At 45.8% G+C, this 23244-nt stretch overlaps 1 protein-coding gene and 1 long non-coding RNA gene across 2 annotated transcripts; one reads left to right on the top strand and one right to left on the bottom strand.

Annotated features, from left to right (window-relative positions):
• Nucleotides 1–7314: 7314 nt before the first annotated feature.
• LOC135307638 (complex I assembly factor ACAD9, mitochondrial-like) lies at nt 7315–20034 on the top strand. Its single transcript, XM_064432042.1, has 17 exons — nt 7315–7404; nt 8738–8839; nt 9008–9114; nt 9831–9931; nt 10592–10670; nt 11577–11751; nt 12350–12423; nt 13645–13720; nt 14410–14480; nt 14811–14930; nt 15556–15684; nt 16438–16517; nt 17007–17133; nt 17837–17914; nt 18398–18526; nt 19268–19340; nt 19791–20034. Exons 2-17 carry the CDS (start codon nt 8818–8820, stop codon nt 19889–19891), a joined length of 1542 nt encoding a protein of 513 aa, XP_064288112.1. The 5' UTR covers nt 7315–7404; nt 8738–8817; the 3' UTR covers nt 19892–20034.
• A 1714-nt stretch (nt 20035–21748) lies between these two features.
• LOC135307172 (uncharacterized) lies at nt 21749–22700 on the bottom strand. The gene is made up of 2 exons (XR_010367894.1): nt 22537–22700; nt 21749–22027 (listed from the first exon to the last, which is right to left on the bottom strand). It is a non-coding gene; the product is annotated as an uncharacterized LOC135307172 (long non-coding RNA).
• Nucleotides 22701–23244: the final 544 nt, after the last annotated feature.

Genomic DNA, 23244 nt, shown 5'->3' with positions numbered 1-23244 from the left:
CCACCCTGTGTTACAGCTGCATTAAATACACCTTTTCCAAAGGAATCTTTCTGGATTTTTACCCTGCTTAGTGATTTTGGTGCCATATTTTGTTGATGTAAAATTCCTGGAAGGGAACATAGCACAACCAATTTAATAGAAATATCTGAACCACACAAAAAATTCATGTTAGGTGTAGTTTTTTTAAGTAAGCCTTCTTTCTGTTTCCTATTATTTCAAGAATTAAAGACAAATCCTGTATTACTCAGCAAAAGTAAATCAACTTCAGGATGAGGCTGGTCATGAAAGTTAGGAAAATCTTAAATTAATATTTCTGCTGGAAGTACTTCCTCAGCTAAGCAAGACTTAAATGAAAGTTGTGTGTGCATGATGCTGACTTGAAGCCATCACTTCTTCACTTTTTCAAATCTTTAGATTTATCATTTTTGCCATGTGAATAATCACACATTTTTAGGGATAAAATGGAAAAAAAAAACAACAACAAAACCTTTATTTAGCATTTTTGCAGTAACTGAGATGTGAAATTAGCAGCATGGTTCACGAGACACAGCAGCTGAAAGCAGCCACAGGAGAGTGCAATCCATCAGCTCTGCTGGGTAACGGCACCACTGGAGCTTTCATTTATTTTTCATCCTTGGACACAGTGCTTTAGACAGGTCTGTGTAATGAGCAAAGCAAAAATAATCTGTCTTTAACAAGATGAGCAGAGGAAATTCATTCCAAGGCAAATGAAATATTAGGAGGGCATGATGGAAATGTCTTTTCTCTGCAGTTTCTCAGCTCTGCCACAGCACAGTGCCTGGTTTCTGATGAGGAGATGGGCCCTGGGTGAGTGTCCAGGGAAGTGGGAGAAGCAGGGACGGTGCAGGAGTTCTGTGACTCAGCAGTGGGATCAGAGTGAACCAAGGCTGGAAATTAGTTCATTTAACCATTGCCAGTCTGACTTTGTAGTGATTTTTTATAGGAGCAGAGCTCAGCTGAGTGTGGGGCCCTGAAGGGAGGTGCCCACCCCCTGAGCATCTTCCCCCTCCACCAGCTCCCCGTGTTCTCTTGGCTGATATTCCTTCACTTGCTGGCTAATATTTCTTTATGCCCATCTCCAACAAGGAAGAACATTTTTATTTAATGATTCATCCTGTATATTGTCCTTGCCATCTTTCTGGTAGTCTCGTGTCTCTCATTCTGCCTCAGCCCTTACACCAGGCTCCAAAAAATGACTCTGCTGTAATTAAAAATAACATCCAAAAAAACCCCAACCAAACCCCAAAAAACCAACCAACCAAACACACCCCTGCAATCAGCAGAGTTTGAGATGCTTCTGTTGTCCTTCAACCCCTGAAATTGGAAGAGCAGCAACATTTTCCAGCCCAGTGACGAATGCGCTGAATATTCCAATTCAGACTTGGAGCATTCCACGTGTTTATAGCCCTGAATTTTCATGGCATTTCAGCAGGTTTTAAAAATGTCCTTGATTATGTGCTAACTCCTCTGCTATGCCAATCTGTACATTTTCAAAATCTTTTGTTTGTGTATTTTGTGCCTAAAGGAGGAGGAAACTTTGTTTCTGCTCTTACTATTTTTTTTCTACTAGTACAATATGCAGTTTCCTGGGCTGTTGCAATATTCCATTACCCTCCTCACAAATTTCCAGACTGCCAGCATAGCTTCATGCAAAAAAACCCACAAAAAACCCAAACAAACAATAACAACAACAACAACAAAAAAAAAAAAAAAACAAAACAAAAACAAAAAAAACCCCACAAACCCAACCTGTCTATATATTAGTAGTGAACCACAGGGGACATGTCCTCAGCAATTCCTCTGACTGCAGGAATTTGAAATGCCTTTGAAAAAAAGCTGGTGAAAAAGCACTGGCATTTTGGGTCATCTGTTTCTCTTCCCAGATGAGAAAAGGGAGAAACAGATGCCTCATTGAACTAATAAATAAATAATAAATTAAATTAATAATAGAAATATTTAACATAAATATATAAATAAATTATTTAATAGAAATACTTAAATTATTTAATATAAATAATGTAAATAATAGTTTATTAATATTGTACTAATAATTATTAATGAAATGTTCTTGAGTTCATGGAGCTCTTCCCTTGTCTCTGACATTACAGTGCAATGAAGGTTATTTTGGCAAAGAGCTTCTTGACCCATGTCCCTTCTGTATCCATTAATAGTGCCAAGATGTGCTTTAACCAGTTGCTGCAAGGTCTTTTTATAGCCAGCCTTGGCCTCTCACTCATCACTGTCCCCTGTGTGTGACATAAAGGCAGCACTCTCCAGGCTGGCCCACAGCTCCTTGGGTGCAATCCCACAGCAACAGCTTCTTTCCTGCACTGAGCTCAGGTCACCTCCCCTCGCTGAGCCAGAAACTTGATTTCAATACACTCTCCGGCACATTTTCCCTTGCTTGAGAAACTAAATCTTATTTGGCTGTTAAAAAAAATTATAGCGTGAAATAAAATATAAAATACTTCAAAACATGAGGCAATTTAGTGCTTCCTTTTAATCTAACATGGCAGAGCTGATGGACAATTTCCCTGCAAGTGCCACCTGACGTTGTGAGAGTCCCTTTGACTAACAGAATGTGTCTTTATTTTTCAGGTGGTTTCTTAGATGGCCACAGTCCAGTCAGTGTGAATGGACAAGAGCCTGGACGAATTTATTGATGTATTTATACAGTGACCATGTTAACATCTGGGTTTCAAACACATCACATCACTTGCACAGCCCACAACCAGGAGCAAAAGTGGAAATACCCGTTCCTGCCCTCACCTTTCCCAGGATTTCATATGTGAAACAGCTTTTTAAAAAAATGTTCCAAGTCAGGAGGTGATGCAATGAGCACATCATCGATGAGCACACGCCTGTGGGAAAGACAATTATGGATGTCAAGTGCAAAACTTTCATACCATCTGTCAGCTTGAACAGGAGCAAACAATGATTGCATAAAGAGAGGAGGAATTGTATGCATTTTCCTGGAAATGCTGCAAAGCCTGGTGAATGTTTTTGTAAAGTGGTTTAGTAACACTTTTTCAGTAAATAAAATATCTATGTCTCAAAGACCTAAATGTTATCAGGTCATTTTATTGCTGAATACCAGTTTTTAAGCAGCTGCTGGAAAAATATGGAAGAATAAAAAGGAAAGCTGAAGGGTATTTTTATTGTAGTCATTTACTGATCTCCACTTCTCTTGCATTAATTCCTTCTCAGGAAGAAATTTTTCCGCTTCTGTGTGGAATGGGCTGAAATGGACATCACTGTGGGAGTTGTGGTTGTTCACAAAATGTGGGTTATGAGGAGCTGTAACAGCTGAGGGATTGGATGGCCCAGGAAGGGAACCTGAAATGATGGGAACATGTGGATGAATACCTCAGTGGCAGAGACAGCAGAGAGGAGTCATAAATAAAAGTGGGGAAAGGAAAAGGTTGGGCATATTGCTGAAGCAAAAGAGAAAAATACTGTTTTAACTTTTTTTTTAGTAGATGGTGCAGTTCTGTGCAAGGCAGTTTGAAGATGTGTCAGGTCAGGGTGGAGGGATTCTGCAGAGAACTGCAGCTGCCAGCAGTGTGATTTCAGCTGTGGTTACACACAGCACTGGATGGGAGAAGATCTGTGGTGTGGCACCACTGGTGCCAGCGCAGGGACAGAGCATTCTCTGTGCCAGTGATGGTCCACCTGCAGTTTCATGCTGTGGGTGTGATATCACCCCCTGTGACTGGAAAACCCCAGGTGTTTATTTATTCAGGATATCCCCACAATGCCATCCTCATGCTTGCTGAGTGAACACACAGGGTGGGGTGTGCTGGCTGCTGCCTCAGTTCTTGTGAACTTCATGATGAGGCATCTTTTCCCTGTGCTTCCCAACTGCCCAGCCTTGTTTTCACTCTTTGGATCATTTTCTTCAAGCAGTTTGTACCACGCTCTGTTTATCCTTTCTTTCAAGCTGCCACATCACCCCTACATCACCAGAACCTGCCTGACTTGTCTCAGGAGAGGGTGGCCTCAGTTTAACCCTTTCATTCCTGATATTCAGTCTGGCAGGTGTTGTGGGACCTGCACCTCTCCTGCCCAGGAAGATAAAAAACTAATTTTTTAATCATTTTTTACCTCTCCTGCCCAGAGCTGGGATGTGGCACTGGTGTGGCAGTGCCACCCAGGTCCCCTCAGAGGGACATGGTGTGGCTCTGCCCCATTAACCCCACATGTCACAAGGCTGAGGCGTGTTCCCTTCTATCCATACCATCAAGCACTGGCACCTCATCACTGCACCCCAAAGACTGCCAAGTGCTGCACCCAGCTCAGCGTTCCCCACCCATTGTTTGCTGCCCGGGAGCATTAGACATCACCTCTTGCTTTTCCACCCTTCAAAAGCAAAAGAAGCAGGATAATGTTACTTAATCAAAGCTGAGCACATCCTTACCTTTTCCTGATCCCTCACTCTCAGCCCTTCTTGTTCCCTACTTGCAGTGCAGTCGAGAGGCAACCAACATGGCAATTTATTTGGGTTACAACATTAAAGGATTTTCATTTTATGAGTCATAAGTACAGGAAGCAAAATAAGTGAGTTCATTAAGCCTGTGTTTACTTGTTCTTTTTGCAAATGCCATTTTGTCACATTCTGCAGTTCCACACAGACCAAAGCAAAGTGAAGGCAGGTGGACATGGACATGCCTAAAATGACAGAGTAGCAGCAGCCTTTAAAGGGATTATTTTATCTGAAATAAATAGTTCAAACAAATTAATTCTACCCTTGAGTAAATGAAGCTCAACACGCCTTTAACAGCCCTTCTGTGTCGGTGAGCAGCCCCAGCCACCTGCAGATGAGGCAGCGGCTGGGGGGTGATGGTGCCACAAAACTGACCGTGACCTCCCGTACAGAAGGGGAGCACTGAGTGCTTCTCAGCCAGATTTCAGTGAATATCAGTAATTTCACACAGGTTTGGCACCTGGGTTTTTTAAAAAAAGACAAAACCCGCTGCCAGAGGGATGGCAGGGAAAGTGAAGGAGGAGGGGGATGCTCGGTGCAGGGCAGCGCTCTCGCAGGGCACAGCGAGCAGACAGGTCTTTGACACTTATTTATGCGTGGGAAGGGCTGCAGGAGTGCGGGGCCGCTCAGGGGAGGTTGGAGCTGCTCACACCATCCTGCCCCGGCTCCCGACACACGGAGCAGGGGGAGTCAGGCTTGGATTTGGGAGATTCGGGGGCGATTTCCACGCTGCAGCCCAGGCTGTCCCGCAGCTCCAGGAGGGGAAGCAGCGATCCCTGCCTGCGGTGCTGCTCGCGGGCTGGCCTGCTCCGCTGCTTTCGCTTCATGAGGGCGATTCAAAGGCTGCACCAAGAGCTGCTTCTCGGCGGGACCGTGCGGCTCGGGCAAGAGCTGCCGGGCCGGGGAGGGGAGGGCACCAGGGAAGCCGTGAGGAAGCCGTGAGGAAGCCGTGAGGAAGCCGTGAGGAAGCCGTGAGCGGCGTTACTGCGGGCCCTGCGAGCGAAGCGCCCCAGGGCTGTGGGGCCGTGCCCGCCGCAGGTCACCCGGATGGAGCACATCCCCGCGGCTCCTGCGAGCGAAGCGCCGCCCCGTGAGGCGGTGAGGCCGCGGGGCTGTGGGGCTGCGGGCCGTGCCCCGCCCCGGCGGGGCCGGGCGCTCGGCGGTGCCGTCAGCGGAGCGCCGAGCGCGGCCATGAGCGCGGTGCTGCTGCTGCTGCGGGCCCTGCGCTCCGCCCGGCCCCGGCCCCAGCTCCAGCCCCAGCCCCGGGCCGGCCCCGCGGCCTGCGCACGGCCGCGCCCCGCCGCGCCTTCGCCAAGGAGCTGTTCCTCGGCACGCTGCGCAAGGTGGGTCCGCGGGGGGCGGTGGGGGCCGGCCGCGCCCGGGGGTCGCTGCCCTTTCACCGGCGGACAGCGGGGCTGGCACTCACCGGGGGCTCGTCCGCAGCAGCGCCAGGGCCTTTCCCAGCTGCTCATCCCAGCCCGGGCTGCGGGCGTTGCTGTGAGCCCTCGGCAGGGCCCGGCCCGGCCCGGCTGCCCCGCAGCCCCCGGGTCCAGCCCTGCGGAGCTCCCTGCCCTGGCTCTGTGTGTCCCTCAGCTGCAGCCGGGTAACTGAAGGGAGCCTTTGCACACAGAACAGGCGATGGGGCTCAGAGTGACCCAAACAACGCCGAGAGCCCCTGTGCCTGCCAGCCCCGCGGGTCCCCTGGGCGCTGCCTGTGGCCGTGCTCCCCCTCTGGGCATGCCGCTGAACTTGGATCACTTCGTCCTCTGGTTGTTCTTCAAGGATGGAGGCTTCATGTAAATCTCTGCCTACAGTTTTGGTAGGAAAGATTGGTGTTCTTGTGGTGCCTTGAGATGCCACTGGACAAAGAAGTTAAAATCTGAGATGGAACGCTGTATTAAGCAGAGTTTGTTACTGCAGGGCTTAGAGTGTGCATTTATCAGAGATTGCAGGGTGAAGTAAACGGAAAGAAGGAATAATTCAAATCCACTGAAATGAGTTGAGCAATAAAGTCTCCTGCAATGGAGCTTGTCAGATAAGGTGTTAAAACAGGCAGCACTCAGGCTCCACTGTGTTAAACCCCTCTACAGATGTGTCTCGGGTGTTTCTTCCCTCAAGTTTCAACACAGCAGCTTTCTGAAAACCTCTAACATTTCACAGGTCCTGAATTTTTGATGCTGATATATTGCTCAGAGTACCATGAACAGATTTGTGTGGACAGAGATAAATTCTTCTGTTTAAAAGGGGAAAGGCAGTAAAAATCAGAAGTGTTCTTCTCACGTAGCCTCCCACTCCTTGTGTTCCTTGTTTGTATTTTTTACCAATTCCAACCTGTCAGGCTGTGCTGCTTCCAGTTCATGGCCAGAACACCCTGGGGATGATAAGGAGTGGTGGGGCTCACTCACCTTTGTCCTCGAGGCATTAGCAGGTGAAATGTGCTGGGTGTTCGCAAGGGACAGTGCTCATGGGCTGAGCTTTGGAAACATCAAACTCATTTTTATCAGTCCCTGAATAGGGTTAAAACTCATGGGTGATGAAGAACTTTTGCATCCTCGTAGTTCTTAAAAGATCTCTTGATTTCTCCCTCATGTTTCTGTTGTTCAGTTAACACCCTCTGGTCTGGTTTTGATGTGAAATAAAGTTGGGTCCTGTGGAGCCCTATTTCTGTTTCGGGACATTTTCCACAATTCTTAATTTGCACAGTGTTTTAGAGTCTTTGCAAGGCATATCTCCCATGATTTTTATTTTAACTGCATGGTTCGTGTATTAAAAATTATTAAATAATTCTCCTATTCTTCTATTTTAGGAAGAAGTTTTTCCTTACCCAGAAATTAGCAATGAAGAACTGGCAGAAATCAACCAGTTTGTGGGACCTGTTGAAAAGTTCTTCAATGAAGAAGGTATATTATTGTGTTTTTATCCATGCAAGTGATTTAGTGATTACAAAATTATTTCACTATAGCAGTTCCATAAGGTGTTTCAAACATTTAATTTAGTTTATGCATTTATTGCTGCTCACACAGTGATGCTGATTCTGTAGCATGTCCATTTGTGGCTTTTTTGGGAAGTATTTGGGTGCTGATCAGAAGAATTAAATCTCCAAAACGGGAAAAACCAAGGATGTAAAAGAATTCTGGGATAAAGATAGGATTTGAAATTGGTTTTAGCTCAGCTGAATTGTGCTTCTAACTACTTCATACATTGTGATTTTTTTTTTCCTAGTTCTAGTTCCTAGAACTTTATAGCTGTCCTACTCTGGTAAAACTGACCGTGGCAAAATGCAGCAGAGATACTCAGAAATGCTGGCTCGTTGAGGAGTTATGAAAAATCAAAAGCATTTCTGTTTTTTCAGTATTAGAGTAATAATTCCATTTGGGAAAGGCCTTATTACCATCTGCATTCCAGAGAGCATTGCAGGGTGTCCTTCCATTCGTGCTGCCTTGGATAAGCCAATTCCAGAGCAATTGCAGAATAGTGGTTTGCACAGACAGCAATTTCTGGGGCAGTTAAACAGCACTGTCTCAGCCTTCCCATTGACAGAGGTTTTCCAAACTCTGTAGGAGTTTGGAGAAGCCAGTGATTGTCACACATCACAATTGGCAAGATCCAGGTGATTTTAACTGTAAAATTGTAGTGTTGCTCACTGACAGTAAATAAAGGATTTATTCAAATTACATTTTTTAACTCTTTGCTCTGTGGGGGGGAACATGGTTCATGGAGTAAACAGCCTGATGTTTAGGGAAGGAATAAAAGGGTCAAATTATGGAGTCTGGAGAAAGTATGATTCCTGTTTGTTTTCACTGCCATGGTACAGAACAGCTCTCTTAATCCCCCAAGAATCTAAAATCTCCTAAGAACAAGATTTTCTAATTTCCTCATTTATGTACTTTTTTTTTTCTTGTATTCACGACCTAGACTTAGTTCAGATAGAGAATCCTGAAAATACTTTGCTTATTCCAGTCTTGGAATCTGCTGGCATGCAGAACCAGTAGAAATGTTTGAGAAAATGAAATAAATGCTGTATTTTTCCCATTTGCAAGTCTTTTTCCTGAATATGTGGTGAGGACAAACAGGATGGTCAGGCTGAAGCTAGAAAGAAGAAATTCTTGTGAAGCTGGGAATGAGAAGGGTCATGAGTGACTGTGGCCCTGGTGGGGGAATCCTGTAGCCTCCCAGCTGCTCTGGGCACTGAGAAACACAGTGTCAAATGAGAAAAAAATTCTGTATTTGTAGTGGACTCGAAGAAAATCGATCAAGATGCAAAAATCCCACCCGAAACCTTACAAGGACTGAAGGACCTGGGTCTCTTTGGCATGCAGATTCCAGAGGAATATGGTGAGTAAATGCCACAGAAGAACATCTAGGGGTGCATTTTGTGCCGCTTTTGTACCTCTCCAGTTAAAGCTGCTACATTCCTGTATTTCTGTACTTGAAATGGATTTTTGGGGGAGCGGGGAAGTGGCACAAAAAATGTACTGAAATAAAACCTGGTGCCTGTTCCAGGTGGGCTGGGCCTGTCAAACACCATGTATGCACGTCTGGGAGAAATCAGCTCCCTGGATGGCTCCATTGCAGTGACCCTGGCAGCTCACCAGGCCATTGGGCTGAAGGTAATGCTGCTGCTCTGGGGCCAGGGCTTCTGCACAGATTGCATGGAAAAGGTGAAGTGAAAAATGTGGGGCTTAGGGGGAGCAAATCAGAATTACTGGCAAAGCATAAATCAGGTTGTTGGTGTCTGCAGCAGCCTCTGCCACTGGTTCAGTGTGAGACAGAAAGGCTGCATAGGAAGTACACAAGGAAGTTACTATTAGGATAATTGTTCTTAGGTGAATGAGTCCAAGTTGTTTTTTTTTTTTTAAATTGGCTAAACTTGTTTAAAGTACCTAGAATAAATAGAATTGAAGCAGTATCAGGGGGGCTCAGGTGATGAGGAAGGAAAGAATTCAGAAAAGAGGAACTTTGGCTGGCTGGGGCTGCATGTTGGGGGGCCTAGAGGAGATAACTCATCTGAGAGAAAGTGTGTCAGTTTTGAACTTGAATATAGCCATAGGTATTTACCTTTTTAGTGCTGGGTGGATGGCAGAAAGAAGCTTGAAACCACACTCAGTTTGTTATAGCAAGAGAAGATTCCTTGTGGAATTGAGCAGAGAATGCTAATGAAAAAATATTTTAATGACTGACAAATAATACAGTCTTGTTGATTAAACTGTCTCTTGCTATGCCATAAAACTTGCAGATGAAGTTTTCTGAACATGCTGGAGCTTGTCAGCTCCCTCTCTTTTCCCACAGGGTGATGCTGCAAAGTTTCCTGTGCTTGTTTCTGCAGGGGATCCTCATTGCTGGCACCGAGGAGCAGAAGGCCAAGTACCTGCCCCGCCTGGCCTCGGGGGAGCACATTGCTGCCTTCTGCCTCACCGAGCCCGGCAGGTGCTGCTGCCCCACAGCCCCACAGGGGCTCACTGCCTTAGCTGCATTGCTTCATACCTTCAGGCTTCTTTATCTGGGGCCCATGGCTTCAGTATATACATCTGTGGCTTAGTTTTGGTATTTCAAGGAACACTCCAATTACTCTTTCCCCAGCATGCTGCTTTTGGCAGTGTCCATGAAATCCTTGATTCTTGTTCTCATCCCAGGAATTCATTTACTTGAAAGGATGCTTTGTGCTACGTCAGAAATAATGTGCTGTGACTGTTCTGGGATGCTTTCAGTTCTTATTCAAAATATAAAAGCCTGTTTTGAAGGAGCTACCAAAACTAAAAGGAAGAATTTTTGTTGTCACTTAAGTGAGAGGCTCATTGTGTGTTCACATAGCTCAAAGTGTAGCTCCAAAATGTTGCTTTTGTGGCATTCTACACATTCTGGTCAGGTTATAATCCTGATAACATGGTAATGAGAAGAAATGTCCCCTCAGGTAACTTTTAGAACTGTTCAATCTAGTGAGCTTGCTTGTTAGTTAAAAGCTAAAATTTATATACTGCTATTTGAGACCCCCTCCTTTTTACAGAATAGGAAGAGGGGGAATATGCAGTTTTGTTTTTTTAAAGCATGTTTACTTCTTTAAACATTCGTAACTTGTTTGTTTTCTAGTGGGAGTGATGCTGCATCCATCCAGACAAGGGCAACCCTGAGTGAAGATGGGAAACACTTCCTGTTAAATGGCTCCAAGGTACCTACTCACAGACTGGGAACAGGAAAGGGGTTTCTTACAAATGTAGGAAGTGTTCTTGTCTTTTGCATCAGTCTGGAACTGGGAGGTTTCCAAGCTAGAGGAGAATGACCCTGTCAAAAAGATTAGGCACAAAGGGAATAGAAAATTATTGTTAGAGAATTACTGCATTAAACTCCTGGTAAGGAAAATGGAAAACTACCCTGGGTTCTTTCTCTGTTGGCCATTTGTGTGTTCAGCTTCAGGGCGGGTTGGTTTCTTAGTAAATCAGCCCCTTCCATGACAGCTTAGGTAAAAGGAAACCTGAACCTGTATTTGACATCTCTTCATTCTGCAGGCTAGATTTTAAAATAAAACTTGATATTTAATTAGAAATAGGTCTGCTTGGAACCTTTCTGTTAAAAGAAACCGTGACAAAAGCCAGTCTTGAAGAAATCAGAGATGTCCTGGTTTCAGCAGTATTAGATGCGTTGCAGACTTGGTCTGTAGTTGTTGATCCATTTGTGGTGTGAAGAGACCCACCCTGGGGGAGAGGCTGATCAGAGAATTTCTCATCAGAGTTAATTTTTGGCCACAGGGTTTGTCCAGTCTGCATTGCCCCTGTATCTCTCAGGTGCCAGCAGCAGCAGGATGGACCAGCTTTTGTGGAAATGCACTGTGGATTTTAATTTAATGCATATTGATACTACATTCTGGTTTTAAAGTTGCTCTAAACTGAGCACATGTGGTCAGCTCTCCTCAGAAATGTGCTCACCCTGGGAGCAGACCCTCATTAGAACTGAAGGGAAGGAACAGCAATTTTTCAGCACTCTGTTCTTTTCCCAGCCTGTTACAAAACCCTGGAGGGCTGTGCCCACAAAATCAGCACATTTACCTTTCTTACACATCTTCCCTCTCTCAAAACAGGTCTGGATCTCCAATGGTGGCCTGGCCAGTATTTTCACAGTGTTTGCCAGGACAGAGATTGTGGACAAGGACGGGCAGGTGAAGGATAAAATCACTGCTTTCATCGTGGAGCGGGACTTCGGGGGCGTCACCTATGGGAAACCCGAGGATAAACTGGGCATTCGAGGCTCCAACAGTAAGAGCCACCTAAAACTGTTAGCAGAACTTGTTTTCATAGTTTAAGGTTTTATTTTGGTTGGATCATCTGAATTCAGGGGCAAATCAATACGTATTCCATGTTACAGTATAAGTTTCATGTTTCTTTAGCTGGCTTTTCCCAGGAGCCCTTCCTGACGCAGGGTCTGAAATAAGAAATCCAATTTGTGGAGTTCATTCACTGTGCAGTGAAAGAAATTATTCAGGAGTCTCAGTGGCCAATAGGTTTAATCTAGAAGTCCACGTTCTTCAGCTCTTCTAAGCTTTGTAATGATTGCATCTTTTCACCATCTTGGTGACTGTTCAGTCAGTTCCTTAGAACTAGAAATAAAGACCAAACTGTAGTTCTCTGTTTACACAGTGTATATTCATAATATTTTAAATATTTTACATCAATAACTGATGTCAACTACAGCCTTTTCCCAAATTCTCACTTCTTTGGCGAAGCATGTATAATTCTGTCATAAACAATGCATTAGGAAGACTTCATTTCCTGCTACAAATAGTGACTTAAGTTCCTGAATGTCTTTTAAGTATTTCTGTGTCATATTTGATCAAGTGTTAATTCTGTGTTTCAGCCTGTGAAGTACATTTTGAAAACACCAAAGTGCCTATAGAGAATGTAATTGGAGAAGTTGGAGGGGGATTTAAGGTAAGCAGTGGAGAATAACTACTGGTGATTTATAGAAGTCTGAAGGAGGCTGTTTCCCCCCGTGCTGAAGTTTCCTTGTGGGTGGTGTGAGCACTGCCACACTCTAGGGTACAGGAGGAGATATTCCCCCATTGATCTGTAAATTGGTGTCACTGGACAGTGCACAGTGTGCCATCATCTCAGATTTCTGTGTTTCTTCTCTTCTTGTTGGGCTTTTGGTTGTTTGTTGTGGTGTCCCCTCAGAAGAGGGAGTGACTTCAGCTGCCCTTCTGCCCTGAATGGAGGACATGTCCTCTGCTGGTTCCAGAGCAGAATGTGGGAAGGGAGACACCCTGGCACAGGCTGTGTGGATGTCACAGGGAGTGCTGGAGGCATGCCCAGCTCCAAGGTGCCCTGGCTGTCAGGTGCTTCTCCAGGGCTGCCCTGTTGCACAGGGAAATGCTGGCAGGACCCCAGGAGAGAAAACCACAGGTGGCCTTGCAGTGTAACCTTTCTCTGAGAGTGTGACCTGGGGAGTTGCTAACCTGCTCTTACTCCTTCTCCATTTCTTATTCCTGCTGTAGCAGGCAAGTCCAGGCCTAAGTGCTAAAAGAAATTATTTTCCTTAATGTAGTAGAGATTAAAAGAAGATTGTTATGGTGCCTTCCTGACAAGTTAAAATGTAGGACAGTGACTTCTTTCCTAACAGGCTTTGACATGAGTCACCCATGTTGAGAAACAACACTACAGACACCAGACTCCAAAATCTATTTTTTTTACGTTATTGGTCTGTATTTCATTTCTATACCTCCTTTCTTATCCCTTCTGTGATGTGTTGCTGAAAGCCACCTGAGGCAGAGAGCAGCCATCACAGGTCAGCTGCAAGGAGAAATACTGTGGTTTTCTTCATCTGATAAACTGGAGCCGTGCTGTCCAGCTGGAATGTTGTTTACCAGCTGCAGATAAATGCATTTTTATCTACATTTTACCTTCATCTAATTAGAGATTATTTCCAAGTCACCGGATCATCTACTTCAGATACAAAATTGGATGTAATGGGTGGCAAGAAAAGCCCAGTTTTGAAGCATTTTCCTTGGGATGCTGAGAGCTGTGGTGGCTGATGTGAGGGCACTCTCCAGGACTGGCAGTGTGTCCCAGTGAGGAGTGAAATCCAGGGAACACAGAAGCAGGAAGCAGTGACCTAAGGAGAATGTGGCCTAAACCCCATCTGTTTCTTCACAGGTTGCCATGAATATCCTCAACAGTGGAAGATTTAGCATGGGCAGTGCATCTGCTGGAATGATTAAGAAGTTGATAGGTGGGTGAATTGGGAGCTCTGCATGGCTGGGTGCCAGCAGAAACTGCTCTGCCTGAGGCAGATCATGCAAGACATTCAGAGTGGGAGCAGGAGTCTTGACCTTGTCATAACAGGCTTTGATATCTTTAAAACACGAAAATATGGTTTTGAAAAATTAAATTAAAAGCCTGCTTGCAGAGGTTTTGAAATAAAGGTCTTTTTCCTTTTGTACAGTGTAGATTCAGTTCATAGAGTGGGAGGTTATTGCCTCTGTTGGACTTCCCTGAGGTAAAATGTTATTCCCAACAAAAAAACCTCTGTACTATTGATTTTAGAAGGTGTAATCTCCCCTGGAACCTCCCACCTGAATAACTGGCTCAAAGCTGCACACAGTAACTAGGGCTAAAACTGCTTTCTGCCAATTATTAGCCAAAACAGTAACAGAAGTCTCTCTAACCAATTAGCACCAAACCTGATCACTTCTCTTAAGAGTACAGGTTCATACCTCTGGTTCAAAAGCCTTTGACAGGCTGGTCCCACACTTGGTCAACAACATCAGTGTGAGGGTGATTTTCACAAAGTGCTGCTTCTGGAACAGCCAGGGGGCTCCTGGGCACAGACTGGAATGTCACCGCCCAGGGAAGGACACCAGCTGCTGGAATGGTCTGTCACAGCCCTTCTGAGAATGACTTGTTTTTCTTTCTTTGAAGAACTGACATCAGAGTATGCTTGCACCAGGAAACAATTCAATAAGAAACTCAGCCAGTTTGGATTAATTCAGGTAACAAAACATGAAACACCTAAATCTCTGTGCGAAGTGCCAGGACATAGATTGCATTGGGTGTATTTTGGCTGTACTGGTTTAAAGGATTTGCTAGAAATTTGTGTGAACCTGGTGCTGACTTCTGTACACTGATCTTTTAAATGTCCAGAATGATAAATGTATAAAAGTATTTTTTATTTATTGTTGTTTCAAAGTGGTACTTTTTATTGATTGATTAATTTGATGATGTAAAACATATAAGAACTGCAGGTCTTTTTAAGTTTGAGGGTTGATTGTGGACTTTTGCATCTGAATTTCTGTACGATTCCTCCTGTTGCTGTGTGGCAGGAGAAGTTTTGTTTGATGGCTGTGAAAGCCTACGTGATGGAGAGCATGGCTTACCTGACTGCAGGGATGATGGACAGGCCAGGCTTCCCTGACTGCTCCGTCGAGGCTGCCATGGTCAAGGTAACCAGGGCTGGGAAAAGGCTCAGTGTTCAGCCTGCAGAGGGCTGAGAACTCAGGGCTGCATTTAGAGGAGAGAAGCACTGCAGCCAGGTGGAATGACAGATACTGTTCTGTCTGTACCCCACAAGCTCAGACTCGTGCAAAATAAAACCAGCAGGGAACAGGTTGAGAATGTCACAGCCGCTGAGCTGGCGTCTGAGGAGGCCTCACATGAGCACTGGGACACTCAGTCACACTCCAGCTGCCATCCTGGCCAAGCTGCTGCTGTGCCAGCTTTCCCAGGGAGCTGATGGCACAACAAACCCTGTGGAATATCCAGGCTGTGGCTGTCAGGGTGTCCCTCATGGTCACTGCAGAAAACTCCTGCTCTGGGCTCCAGCCAAGCAGCTGCAGCTGCTCTCCCTGTGTGGGGCTGCCCCTGTCCCTGGAATGTGGAGAGTGCCCTGTGCATTGCATCACTAAATTTGACAAACCCCTGAGCCACAGGGATACTGCTCCAGGACCGGTGTAACACACAGAAAACGCTGCAGCAGTGTCCTGTGGATACAACCCCAGAGCAGGGCATCCTGTGTTTATTGCTGATTTATTATCTACTCTCTGCTGATCAAACCCTGTTCCATGGCAGGTGTTCAGCTCTGAAGGTGCCTGGGCATGTGTGAGTGAGGCTCTGCAGATCCTTGGAGGCCTTGGCTACATGAAGGATTATCCTTATGAACGCTACCTCAGAGACACCAGGATCCTGCTCATCTTTGAGGCAAGTACCAGGATCCCCTTTTTCTGCAAACTGCAGTTCACACCTCCTATAAAGGGGAGTAGAAACCTGAAGGTTTGATTGACCAGGATCTTGTTCCTTCAGCTGCAAAGTCTCTAACAGTAAAACTGCAGGACTAACCTTGTTTTCTTTGGAATATCAATAGTAGTTCCCTATAATAAAATAAGCTATGATGGCTTTTACAGACTGACCACAGTGTGAGTTACAGCAGTAACCTTTCCTCTTGTGTGCTTCTCACAAGAGAAGCAGAGAAACTCATAAAAGATCAACTTAGACATTTAATTAACTTATTGATGGCTATTTAAATTAAAAGAAAGGTTGGTTCTGAAGCTTGTTCTCTTTCCAAGCTGGATTGTCAGTGACCCATCATGTGCACATCAGAGTCACTGTCAGACTTGATTTTAACTCAGCTCATTTTGAGCAGTTCTACAACTATTCAAATATTCCTTCACTGGAACAGTGCAGAGCATTTTTAATCAAAATGCATTTTGTCTGTTTTCTTTTACATTGGGGTATATTTGTGTGTTTAATGATGAGGGGCTCAACTTCTGCAATGCCCCATGAAATCAGAATTAAAACTGAGATAAAGCAAAAGGCGGCAGTTTATGTGTGGGGAGAGTCATCATGTGATACTGGAGCAGTGGGAAGAGCACAGGGGCACAACAGACCTGCTTGGAAAACACTATTGTAAACTCTGGTTACCCACCTTCTCACTTTCTCTTCTGCTTTTTCCAGGGCACCAATGAAATCCTGAGAATGTACATTGCACTGACAGGGATGCAGCATGCAGGGAAGATCTTAACTGACAAAATTAAGTATGTTCTTATTTATTCTTAATAGTTTTAAATAAACTAAACAGAATCAGATAACTTTATAGATAAGAGGACAAACTGCAGGGAATACCTGCAGTATTTCTATTTATTGTCTGTAAAAGTTCACTGTTACAGGGACTCTGTGTTTTTAATGGGATGGTTCATAGATTTAGGAATTGTAGCATTTAATGCATTTTATCTTGGACTTTTACACAAGCTGTAATTATTTCTTTCAAGACCAGTAATTAATATTTTGTATCTGAATGAAGTTGTATTGACACAACAGCTGCATTGTGCATATTGAGTACTGGTCTCTGGAATTCCTTGTGGGTGTCTTGGAGAGCAGCTGATGACTCTTAAGGCTCCACAGTTGTTCTCCAGACTTCACAGCAGTGGATCAGGACTTGGTGCTAAAGTATTTGGAATTCCAACTGGTTGTGTCTGAACCTCTTGGAATTTTTTTTAACAGCCATTCTTTCCCCAACATTTCAGAGCAATCAAGAAAGGAAACGTGGGAGTGGCGCTGGGGGAGTTCCTGACCAGGTTACAGGACACCCTGGGCAGGAAGGTGGATCTGGGGCTTGTAGGTGACAGTGGGGTGGTGCATCCCAGCCTCCAGGTAAGGGCCTCTCTGCTGAGCTCTTGTGTTTGTTCCCTTTGCTGCTTGCCACAATTTCATCTCCTGTTTTTGCAAACCAAAATGTATACCTAGGGGCAGTGAGATTTTCCAGGGTAAGCAGATGTTGGCACCATGACAGGGTAAGAAGTTACAGTTATTGTCCAGGTATCAAGGGAGGATGAAGGCTGCTCTAAGCCTGTGTTTATACCAAATCCAGTTTTAGATCCATTTGGATAATTTGTATAAATTGAGCCTTCACCATATGAAAGCGTTTTTAATGGCTGCCCTTTGTTATAAGGTTAGTTACAAAACAGGAGTTTTTCCTGTTTAATTGGAACAGAGTTTCAGGTCAGAATGACTGTGAATTACACATACACATACTTGCTTAATCACTTAGGAAAAGGTTTTTATGACCAAAAATGAATGTTCTGTTAATAGGAAAAAGATAAGGTATATTTTTCATGGGGCGTTCTGTTAGTTACTTTTGTTATCATAAGCCTATACTAAAAGTTACTGAGGGTAAACTCCAGAAAATTGTAATGGATCTTTGAGAGAAAGAAATGCGCCTGTCTGGCTTTTAGCAGCAAGGTGGATGAATGTTAAAAAAGAGAAAATCCAGTATCCTCTTTAAAGGGGGTGGGGGTATGTTGCTTTTCTGTTATAAGACTACTCAAATTGTTCTATTTTGTGTTTTGTTTTATAGGAGAATGCCAAGAAACTTGAAGAAAACGTTTATTATTTTGGAACTACAGTCAGGGGCCTGCTAAGTAGGTTTGGCAAGGTAACTATTTATTTTGTCTGTTGTCTTTGTTACTGAATAGTTTATGCTCAGGGCCCCACTGGAACCTGCAGGGGACTGAGTGTGGCAGGACCAGCACTTCCTTCACATGACACCTTCTCACTGGGTGTGAGAAAACACACTGACATTAGGTACTCAGTGTAATGGGCAAGTTACATTGTTAGAACCAAAACCAAAGTACCAGCACCCTCAGTGAATTGGTTGTTTTCTTCTTGTGTAAGCACAAATCCTGCTGCTACAGGCATTTAACAAAGTGGTTTAAGGCACACATCAATATTACAATTTTACAAGTAGAATTTAAAAGGTGCAGCTTAGTAAACCCAAAAACAATGATAATTTCTGACCTAGGCTAGAACCGGTTTATGCGAAATAAAGCTGGACCTAAACATGAAGTATGGACAGTGATATTTGGTTAAAGTTTTAAATTGGCAAACCACAAGCAGATAATGATTTTCTCTCTCCCAGACAATAGTGGATGAGCAGCTGGTGCTGAAGAGAGTGGCAGATGTGGTGATTAATTTGTATGCAATGACTGCAGCCATCTCCCGGGCCAGCCGCTCCATCAGCATCGGGCTCAGGAACCATGACCACGAGGTGAGTGTCCCTCAGCACCAACCATTCCCACTCAGGCTGTGCTCCTGGCAGCAGGCAGGCTGCATCTCTGGGGAATTACAGCAAACTCTCCCATAAAAGTGCAGCAGAACGTGGCTAAACCTGCCAGAGTGCAGGAGCCTCTCAGGGGCTCTGCTTGTTGAGCTGCACACTTTCAACATGTTTAAAATACTTCTTTAACACATACACAGACATTTAGAACCTCACCACAACTCTGCACGTTCTCTCAAATCTGTTAACACCATGCAGTTCTTCCCAAGCTCTTTCCATATAATCATTAATAAAAACACATAAGCACAACAGTATTTGGGCAGCACAGCTCAGGTCAGGACAGGACAGTGCTTATTTAGTAGCTCATGTAAAGTTTCATGGTAACAGTGGTGTTGCAGCACAAGAAAAATTTGCTCCAGATCAGTGTGAAAACAAATCCAACGTGATGAAGGTTTGGCTTTGGCCTTGAGACTTTGCTCTTTGTGTGAGCCCTGCTCTGGATTGATTCCCAATCAGTCTTGGAGTAGCTTTTGGGCGAAGGCTCATCCCAGCCCTGAGCCTTGGCAGTTCTCTGGCCTCAAAGGGACAGCTGAGGCTGCACTGCACATGACTGGGGTTCAGGGCACCATCATCAAAGAGCTTTGAGATGTTTCAATTACTGTATTCTTACTACATGGTTTTTGTTATGAAATTCATTCACTATTTTTAAACTCAGTTTTACTCCTTTTCCAGGTGTTTCTTACAAATATCTTCTGCACAGAAGCCTATTTCAAGAATAATTATGCCATGGCTCAATTAGAAAAATGTAAGTACTATAAAATAGTTCTTACGCTCTTCTGTCTTTCAGACTGTAATCAAAAAAAGGTGAGTTTGATGTGACCAACAGAAGAGTTTGGCTCCGCTTTTACTTGAAACAAGCAGCAGAGCTGGAACCTGTTGAAAAGAGTCTCTTCACTTCATAGCTAAAGCCAACTGCCAGCGTTCCTTATTGAGGAATATAATATCTACATTTCATGTATATACTTCTGACAAGTAGCTGATAGAAATGAGGGATTTGGACTCTTTGGGAAGTACTGACCAGCTGGGCATTGGGTCTCTGAAGCTCAGTCTGTAATAACCAATCTTTTTCAATAGAGAATGTTCAGTTTCTTCCTGGCCCTCACACTCTTGCATTTGTGTTCAAAAACACTTCTTGAAAGAAATTTACAACAGCTCTTTGTGGTCCCTTAGTTGACTTTTCTCTCTTTCTCCACAGATGCTGATGAAAACCTGGATGATTCCATTAAAAAAGCTGCAAAGCAGATCCTGGAGAAGAGGGCATACATCTGCTCTCACCCTCTGGACAGGACCTTCTGATTCCTCCCTGAGAGCAGGCACTCATGAATGTCAGTCAGGGAGGAATTTGCTGCAGTTCCAGTATTTGGCATCTTAAAAGCATCTGTTATTTAATGTCTTTACTAAATGTAACTGTGTAAAATAAAACTTCTTTCTAACCAAAATTTCATAGGAAAAGGATAAATACAGAGATTTCATTTAAAGCTGAAGTTATTTTATTACAGACATACATATATATATATATATATATATATATATGTCTGTTTCCCCTGTAACTGGATAAAGACAGGTGAGGTTTAGATGGGGAGATGTTTCTTCCTAGGAAGGGACTGTGGGGTTTCTCAGTATTTTTGTACTTCAATCAGCTGCTCATTCACTGAGCAAGCCTGAAAGACTTGGGTATACCTGTGTTTGAGGATTCCAGGATGAGGGAAGAGATGAGAATCTTGACTCCATGTTTCAGAAGGCTGATATATGAGGATATTATATTAAAGTACTACACTACAACTATACTAAATAGAGAGAAAGAATTCATCAAAAAGCTGGAAGGGAAAGCAAAGGAATGAATAACAAATCTTGTGACTGTTCACAGCTTTAACACAGGTGGCTGTCATTGCTCATCAAGTAAAAACAATTTCACATGCTGGGTAACAATTCTCCAAATCACATTCCAAAGCAACAAAACATGGAGAAGCTGAAGCTTCCCAGCTTCACAGGAGAAAAGACCCTGGAAAAAGGATTTTTCATAAAATGTGTCTGTGACACTCGTAGAATGAGAACAGTTCTGTTTAGGAGCCCAAACATTGGTGCTAAACAGGTTTATTCTCGGTTTTTGGGGGCAAGAGGAAAGAACTGAAGCCAGTTACTGTAAAATGCCTGCACAAGCACCGGTGCAAATCACAGCCAAAGGAAGGCTGAAGCCAGTCCCACAACCACAGCCCAAGCGGCCAGAGATCCTCCTTCAACCCTGGCTGCATTGAAACCCCACTGACTGCCAAGAAGAAAAGCGCCCTACTGAGAGCAAGCAAACTTAAACCTCTGCCAGGACACAAATTTAGAGGGAAAAAAATCAGACACACTTCCCAGTGAGAAGGGTTGGAACTCTCTGCCCCCCAGCACTTCCCCGGCAGGCAGGTTCACAAAGGTGCTGGGAGCTAAGCTGTGCCCTGCGAGGGAACAGAGCCAGCCTCCCTTCAGTGGGAGAAGGCGCGGCCTCAGCTGTAGCCCCGGGTGCCTGCGGTGGCCCAGGGCACGGCCATGGCTGTCAATGTGTTGGGCTGCAGCACAGGGCAGGCCGGAGCTCAGCAGCCTCAGCAGAGCCCAGGGCCGCGGCCCTTCCCTGCCGGGGCCCGAGCCTGGCCCGGCCCGGCCCGGCCTGAGCAGCCCGGACTGGCCCAGGGGATGGGCTGCGCCCGCCCGCTGTGCCCACAGGCTGGGCCCAAGCCTTTGCAAGAGGCTTTCTCCCAGCTTGACAAAACCTCGGCCAAGTGTCCCTGTGCTGTGCTGAGAAGAGTAAAAAACCCCCTCAAATTTAACCCTGCTGCCCACCGCATGAGGGATCCCTGCACACCTTAGGAGAGGTCATCAATACTCCTTTGTGCCTCATGAGAGATCCCTGCACGCCTCTGCAGGGACCCCAAAATATCCCTTTGTGCCTCGTAAGGTCCAGGCCCAGATGATCCCCCGGAAGGAAATTTGCCCTCAGCCCAGGGACGCTCAGCATGGGCTCCCCCATCCCCTCGGGGCCCCGCCGCTGGGCACAGCAGCCCCTGCCTGGCTCCTGCCTGCCCACACCGTGGCCTTCCACGGCTGCTCCTGGGCATGGAGCTCAGTCAGTGCTGGTGCCGGGGGGGCTTTGCTGGTGCTACCACATGGACATAGCTGTGAAAACTCTATTTCTTTATTTAAACATAAAATAGGGGCCAAGCCCTGCCCTGCCAGACAAGGGCTGCCCACCTTCAGTCCTGGCCGGGGAACAGGACCAGGGGACTCCGGGGCAGAGGGTCTCGTTGAGGAGGGATGGATTTGGGGATGCCTTCATTATGGTGGTGCAGCCACGGCAGGGCAGATAGGGGCAGAAGTGAAGAGCTGGGTTATATTGTCAAGTTGTCGTTGTCTCTATTTTTAGGATAATTTTCTGAAGATGCACAGGAGCACCTGTGAAGAGAGGAGGTGGCTGAGGCCCCAGCTGCCAGTGGCACACAGGGAGCCTCCTGCACAGCAGGGCCCAGAGCTGGCAAGGCTCCCCAGCACGGCTGGAGCTGCTGGCACAGCTGGGCCCAGCTGGACAGCTGCCCCTCAAGGCCCCGGCCAGCAGGGCACGGCTCTGGGCAGGGTCCCTGGCCAGGAGCGGGCCCCAGAGCGCCTCTGCCTTTCAAGGGCAACCTCGGCCCTACTCTTTCTCCTCCCCACCTCCCTCTGCCTCTGCCCCGTGCCCCTGGGGCTGCTCTTGGCCAGGCAGCCTCAGTGGGAGCCAGCTCTGGCTGCTGCCCCAGAGGGCCCCAAGGACAAGGCCCAGCAATTGAGAGGCCAATGGAAGCTCCGCAGAGCTATTTGTAGAATCATAGACTGGCCACAGCTCCACTGGAGACTCTCTGGGAATGTTCCCTGACTATGAGCAGCATTTAAAGGAAGCTGTTTGAGGCAGAGAATCGCAAAACACTCACGATTTTCTCTTCCAGCAATACCAGATTGCTGCACAGCACATCATCAGGCACAGTGCCGCACCAGCCACAATGGCCATCAACTTAATCAAACAAGGTGTTCCCCAGCAGAAAACTCTTCTCATGCTTTTCCAGATGATGTCAGAATGTGTTGAGGTGCTGGCTGCATCTGTGGGAGTGATGGGGAGCGTGAGCCCGTGCTGTGCTGCACTGCTGAGCTGGCAGCACGGTGGATACAGGCAGGATGTTCTCTGTTTCCCCCAGAGCTGGGGCCTGCAGGCACCTTGCTGCCCTTTGGCACAGGCCTGCTCAGTACCCAAACCCCTGAGCCTGCACACCGTAATTCCTCTGTGCTGTGCCATTCTGCTCCAGGCAACACTTGTTGAAGACATGGATAAGGAGAAGGAAAATGGCCAGCATTTTGGAGCTGCTCCAGGGCCCTCCCTCCTGCACAGAGCGGCCCCTCCAGATGTGCGCAGAGACTGGGAAATTGCAGGGGATCTTAGGGTGTGCATGGCCTGTGATGCATGGATGCCTTCCCACTGTGCCGGGCACGGTGTGTCCACATGTGCAGCCAATGCCCCCGGCTGCTGAGTCCCAGGGGAAGGCTGAGGGAAATGCACCCACCATGCTGGCTGTCCACACCACTCAGGAGTTTTTCCAGATGTTTGGATTCCTCCAGGGATGTACTAGCTCCTATAGGTTTCTTCT

This window comes from Passer domesticus, chromosome 9 (assembly GCF_036417665.1).
Source record: "Passer domesticus isolate bPasDom1 chromosome 9, bPasDom1.hap1, whole genome shotgun sequence".
NCBI lineage: Eukaryota > Metazoa > Chordata > Aves > Passeriformes > Passeridae > Passer > Passer domesticus.
The sequence above is the reverse complement of the archived record's forward strand: the minus strand, read 5'-3'. Positions and strand labels throughout refer to the sequence as shown.

Excerpts from the sequence above, each read along its gene's own strand:
- LOC135307638 (XM_064432042.1), top strand. The coding sequence starts at position 8,818 with ATGCAGATTCCAGAGGAATATG. Across the intron at positions 14,481-14,810 it reads GCCAGTTTGGATTAATTCAG|GAGAAGTTTTGTTTGATGGC; the intron begins GTAACAAAACAT and ends GCTGTGTGGCAG. Across the intron at positions 15,685-16,437 it reads GGATCCTGCTCATCTTTGAG|GGCACCAATGAAATCCTGAG; the intron begins GCAAGTACCAGG and ends TGCTTTTTCCAG.